Raw genomic sequence first — 6,443 nt, 5'->3', positions numbered from 1 at the left:
GGTTTCCTGTGTCAATGGAGCACCGATCTGGTTGGCTACACTATGCCTATGTTACCCTCGGCGGCCATCTTTTGTCAGCTATTTAAGCCCCTGCCCCGGGGTTTGGCGCACTTCTGGCATGTGACTAGTGTAGGTAGAGAGACCCTGCTTGTTAGGGAAAGTAACTAGTGGTAGGGAAAGGTTCCCGAGGAGGAGGGAAAGATTAGGGACTTGCTATTCTGGAAAGGAGCTTCCAATTTGGGACTGGACTGGCTTATCCATGCTTCACCCTCTGAAACAAATGCTCTCGGCACCTCTCCTCCTCTATATCTGACTACATTGAACTGTGAGTTATTTCCCTAGTGGTGCTCTCCTACCTCTGTGTTTGTAACATTAGCATTATTTTTAATACAAGTACCAATTTTTAATGCAACTTGACTATGTATTTACTGCCCGCACCAAGCTACACCTCCACACACTTTGTTTGTTGGGATGTTAATCATCCTAAGCATGCCTTACAAACAATTTCTGTGCCAGAGGTGGGAAACTGGCCACACATGTTTTACTCATTTACATATTACACAAACATGAAACAAGTGAGCATAGAAGTATTGCATGCTTGTTCCAGGTGATTCACTCAGTAGCACAGCTATAGGATTAGCCTGGCTATCTGGGAGCTAGCAACTTGTAAAACATGTCAGTAACAGCAGAACCAATGTTTATAAGGACATGAAAGGTTTAGTTGTCTACTTGAACTCCAGGCAGATATAAATGATAGACATCAATGCAGCTCTGTGATCATTAATACATCCTTAGATTTATTTTTTAAATGCAAGCAGTATAAATACCTGAATTTGATTTGGTATTGCAGTCCACTATTTAGCAGAGCTCCAGGGCGGCATTGTGCCCCTGTGCGGGCATGGCTGAAAACGTGGGTGTGACCAAAGGTGTTCGGGACCAAAAAGCGGGTGTTTTTCATGGTCTGTCCCACTGTATAGACAAAACAGGGCCTTGGCACACACTAAAAAGTTTTTTGGAGTAAAATAAGTCCAATTGGGACCAGCAATTATACCCCCCAGCAAGTGTCAGGGTCAGCAATAACCCCAACAAGCTTAAGGCTAGAATGGCATAAATAACCCACGGCTTGGATAAAAATAAAATAAACACCCATCCTAGCACAATCATTAGCCCCAAGCACAGAACAATAATTAATCTCCAGCACAGCACAACACTGCACAACAATTAACCCCTTAGAATGGCACAACAATTAACTCCCAGCAAGGCACAATAATAAACCCCAGCATTGCATAGTAACTCCCAGCACTGCAATAAACCCCAGGACTGTACATTATTAACCCCAAGAACTACACAATAATAACTCCCAACATTGAATAATAATTAACCTCCAGGAGTATAGAAGTCAGTTTGACCCCTTCAGTAGTGGGGCAGTGAGCAGTATGTAGTGGGGCAGTGAGCAGTATGTAAAGGGGGCAGTGAGCAGTATGTAAAGGGGGCAGTGAGTAGTATGTAGTGGGGGCAGTGAGCAGTATGCAGTGGGCCAGTATGCAGTATATAGTGGGACATTGAGCAGTATGCAGTTGGGCAATGAGCAGTGTGTAGTGGAGCAGTGAGCAGTAAAAAGTGGGGCAATATGTAGTGGGGGAAGTGAGCAGTATGCAGTAGGGGCAGTGAGCAGTATGTGGCAGTTGCAGTATGCAGTGGGGGCAGTGAGCAGTATGTAGTAAGGGCAGCATGCAGTTGGGGCAGTGAGCAGTATGTAGTAAGGGCAGCATGCAGTTGGGGCAGTGAGCAGTATGTAGTGGGGGCAGTATGCAGTGGGGGAGAGAGCAGTATGTAGTGGGGGCAGTATGCAGCGGGGGAGTGAGCAGTATGTAGTGAAGCGGTATGCAGTGGGGGCAGGTTGCAGTGGGGGCAGTATGCAGGGGCACTGCTGAAAGCAGTTCTCTTCCAAGATGTTGTGTACAGTGTAGTAAGCAGGATAGGAAACTGAATCATTACAGATGGAGAGAATTTGTTCAGAAGAAAAGCAGTTCCTCGTCAGGGGCTGCTCCTCCTCCCTGTCCTCAATCATTTTTAGTAGAGCTGCCACCTGTGTATGTAGGGGAAGTTAGCCACACCTCCTCCTCACCCACCATCTTGATCAGCCCACAGAGAAGCTGCAGATGGAGAGAGAGTCTCTACGGGCTGCCAGTAATAGGAGGCTGATCGCTGGGCAAAGAAAGCTGTCAGAGGCTGCTCCTGATGGTCCTCCCAATGACCCGATGGAGCCCAGTCTGGCAGTGGACGTCTGCCTATAGTCTATGGGCAGTCCTGGTCATAAAGATGAGAGTGCTAGCAATATGTTGGGGGGAGGAGCCTGTCAATTATGTTGCAATACAAGGAGCATGGTGATAGGAAGAAAAAGCAAAGGGATAAAGAGATGACCTACTTAAAGTTCTGGGTTTTCTCTTACTATATAGTGGGTGGGTGGGGGGGGGGGCATTTTGCATGTGTACAACCCCAACTGGCTGACTTTGTAAACTAGGGGCCAGTAAAACATGGCTCAACCACCTTTTTTCTTTTCTGCCCCCCCTTCCCTAACAAGTGTAAATAAGTCATTTTGATTTTCACAAAGAAGGATTCCAACATGACACATGCTAGAATGTTCATAACACAATGTAATAATCAATTTAATCAAATGAATAACAGTGCACATGGTACATATTTGATTAAACAGACAAATTTATGTGATTTCACATTTTATGTAAACTCTTCCACCATCCTTTATGATTAATGGGGATATACAGTAGGTCTTTATATATCTCAAAAACCACAAATGTGTTGGGATTTAGAAAGGTAGTAATTGCTGACCCCCTCCATCATTGGTGTTCAGTGACAATAAAACCTGCCAAACAATCCAACAATCATTGGTGGTTATTCTTTAAATCCTCTATTATCTCCTTCTTCCATTGTGAGCTGAATGTGCAGGCTCTCAAATGTACACAGTAGTACTGACTACATTGGTGATCGCTGTGCTTGGCTATCATAACGACCACAAGGCACCGATCAGCTCTGTTCACCTAGCCTATACTAAACCTAAGCTGAGCCAAAAAATGGACAATTATAAATTCCTGCTCAGAATGACCCCTCCTTATAGCGGTAGTTTTACTACAATGGCCGTTGGGGGTTGGGTAAGGAAGGGAGTTTAAAGCGGCCAGACATCCCCTGTCAGAATCATTGCTTTCAGATCAGGAGTGCACGCTTTGCCTATTCCATAGTTACAGTTCTAATTCCGAAGGGGTGCGTTTAACCTCTGAATTAAGACAACTGCTTCCTTACAGAGAGTGAGGGTCCCATTCTCATAAACAAAAACCCTCTTGCGCTTCCAGTCCTTAAACCAAAAACACTGGGTGGCTGCAAGCACCGATCTATATTACCAAATAGTGACAACAAATGTATATGAAAATGAATGCTGCGCTACCCCAATAACGAATATTAAATAAGTGAAATGAATAGGATGATGAAAATAAAGGAAATTACAACAGGTGAACAAATACAATTGATAAATATTAATATTAAAATTACTCAATTCAGTGGGTGAAGAATAAATAATATGAATATACAATAACTAATTGTGACCTAATAGGTGAACACAAAAAATAAATCATAATATAAATCGTAATAAATCCTGTGATCACTGCAACGAATAATCCACCACCAGCCAGCATATGTCCTTGACCGTAAACCATGGAATCCTCTTGGTGGAACCATACAGCTCTAATAAATGTACTAACAGTGGTGGTATCCCCTCATGAAATTGATCAGCCAATCTCCTCTCAAGCGGCCCCCACATGGAAAGTTAAATCGAAAGGACTCCCATAGTGTAGTAAGCATAAAACATTTATTGAATGAAAGCAGCAAAGTGCTTACTTACATAAAAACGAAGGGTCCACAGACCCACAAGCATACAAACTGCAAAAACCACATGGGTGTATTGCATAGGTGTACCAAGATGGCGGCTGCCGTCGGAAGCGTGGTGACATCATTTCCGGTGCGGACGGCAGCCGCTGATTTATATTAAATTTATTTTTTGTGTTCACCTATTAGTTCGCGATTAGTTATGGTATATTCATATTATTTATTCTTCACCCACTGAATTGAGTAATTTTAATATTAATATTTATCATTTTTATTTGTTCACCTGTTGTAATTTCCTTTATCTTCATCATCCTATTCATTTCACTTATTTAATATTCGTTATTGGGGTAGCGCAGCAATCATTTTCATATACAAGGGTCCCACTCTGCAGCTGCTAACAGATGGTAGACTTTTCTATTCAGGCTCTGGTTGCTTCAGAGAGAAATCAAACTATAATACACTAAATAGATTTTGTTTTGATGTAATTGGAAATTTATTTATAGAGGAACTATACTCACCTTATCTCCAGCAATGTGGCATCCTGGTGCTCACTACGGTAGGTAAGTAGCTTAAATGCAGAAGAGACAAAGCATGTCTCTTCTGCATTAAAAATCCTTCCTGTCCACCCATTTTTATCTTTTTACCAAAAGTTCAACTTTAATTTCTTTCATATGGTGGTTCAATTGGGCTTTAAAGTAATGGTTAAATCTTACACCTTATAACTTAAAAAATATAAGCAGAAAATGAAAAATGGTTTACATTTTTTCACCGATTGCACAGTAACCTTTAATGATTTGGTTGCTGATACAGCATCCTATATGTTAGGGATAGTCATGCATTTATGTGCAGGTACAGTTAGGTCCCTATCAGCGACTGGCTGAGGCTGTAGTGGCCAAGTGTTTGCTTTAAAGTCTTTGAACTTTTGTACATGACCTGTTTTGGGGTTTTTTACCATGAGTTTGGTCTTAAGGACTTAAAGGTAAATAAAAAAGTAGGAAAACAAGAGTAATTACATAAAAAGAAGGCGCTTCAGTCTTCACAGCAATCATGTTATTGGCAAAAGTATGAAAAAAAGGTAGCCTGCCAGGAAAAAGTCACTCAAACATATTAACCTAATAGATGATTACTAATAAACTACAACAATGGTGTGTGCGTGTGTAATAGATCTGACCACTAGGTAGGCCAGAATTACCTCATTGACTAATAATAAATTGATTTAGTTTTTCTAACCTAGCCTGGGACCTTTTACATGACTTATAAAGATTAGTCAATAAAGGTGACTTGCCTGCAATAAATGGTTGTTTCAGTTGTAGAAAACCAGAAAAATATACACAATGTTCTCTAAAACAATTACAGGTCTTCTAAATTCCTTTCTCTTCTAATTGGAGTAGACTCCTATTTTGAACATAGTGAGTAAGTTCAATCATGGGCTACGTTTGCTTTGGTGCACAGCTCTGTAAAATTAATTGTGTAGTAACTGAGACTTCAATATTGGTCAAGCTTGAATTTATACACAAAATCTTCTTCAGGATGTTTATCAGTTTCCTGTTTCCCAAGATTAAAATGATAGAATTTATTGTTGGAAAACAAGCAACCATAATGAAACCAACTGTGATGGTTGTGCTATCAATCTTAGCTGTGGGATTGCTTAATATAGAAAAAGTTATATAAAAAAACAGGTAAAGCAGTAGGAGAGAAATTACAGTTTTAGTAGCTGATAAGTGAGTTTGGATTCTGGAACGGCCAGACCCTTCATTATTCTGTCTCATCCTTGACATATGCCTACAAAGAGAGGCTATGATACCTCCCCCTGTCAAGATAATTATAGCAAAGGCCAAAGAAGCGAGAAACATACTCATCTGAAAAAAACAATTACATTTGTCTCCATTATGATAAAACATTCCTATTGTTACATTTCCTGTGATATTAACTGGGAAAAAAGAGATGTTATAGTATAAGTCCCAGTAGGCTGGCATTCCAGATGACCATGATAGAATTATCGAGAAAACTATTAGCCAAGGTACGACTTTGGGAAGCCTTGCCTTCAACCTATAAAAGAAAGGTCTGTTGATATTGATGATCTTTACACAGTAGTAGAAACAAAGACATGTAGCACACCAAAGACTGGATAATGCCAGGGATGTCATGATACCTATGAGTAAAAAAGATACCCATGCTTGACTGAAGAGCTCTGGAGACATGAAGAAAGAAATCTCTTGGAAAGCAACAGCTCCTTGAAGAAAGATGTTGGAAGTCCCAATGCTATTGATGATGATTTCACAAGGATTATTCTCATGTGTCTTAAGCCAGTCTAGAAAGTGAACTATCAGGATAAAAATATTTCCAGATAAACCTGTTAGAAAAAGTGTACTGTGAATCCCAACAACTGTGGTGTCTAAGTCAAACATGCTGAAGAACTCAAGTATGATTTGTGAGGCTTAGTAGAATCAGCTCCAACTCAAATCTGATTTCCTTTTTCTGGGAAATTTTTCAGATTTTTCAGATTTTTTTTATACTTTAAACTTTGAAATAAAATGTATGAAGAT

General features: G+C 40.4%; 1 protein-coding gene across 1 annotated transcript; it reads right to left on the bottom strand.

Annotated features, from left to right (window-relative positions):
• Positions 1 to 5,320: 5,320 nt before the first annotated feature.
• On the bottom strand, positions 5,321 to 6,044 carry LOC149457773 (taste receptor type 2 member 40-like). Its single transcript, XM_089683099.1, has one exon. The coding sequence runs from the start codon at positions 6,042 to 6,044 to the stop codon at positions 5,328 to 5,330; it is 717 nt and encodes a 238-aa protein (XP_089539225.1). The 3' UTR covers positions 5,321 to 5,327.
• Between the last annotated feature and the right edge of the window lie 399 nt (positions 6,045 to 6,443).

Source organism: Staurois parvus, unplaced genomic scaffold (assembly GCF_062004578.1).
Source record: "Staurois parvus isolate SC_StPar_1 unplaced genomic scaffold, SC_StPar_1.0 ptg000303l, whole genome shotgun sequence".
In the NCBI taxonomy this organism is placed as follows: domain Eukaryota; kingdom Metazoa; phylum Chordata; class Amphibia; order Anura; family Ranidae; genus Staurois; species Staurois parvus.
Note: the sequence above shows the minus strand (reverse complement) of the source record. Positions and strands in the feature narration are given on the sequence as shown.

Coding starts and splice junctions, on each gene's coding strand:
- LOC149457773 (XM_089683099.1), bottom strand. CDS start 6,044: ATGACATCCCTGGCATTATCCAGTCTTTGGTGTGCTACATGTCTTTGT.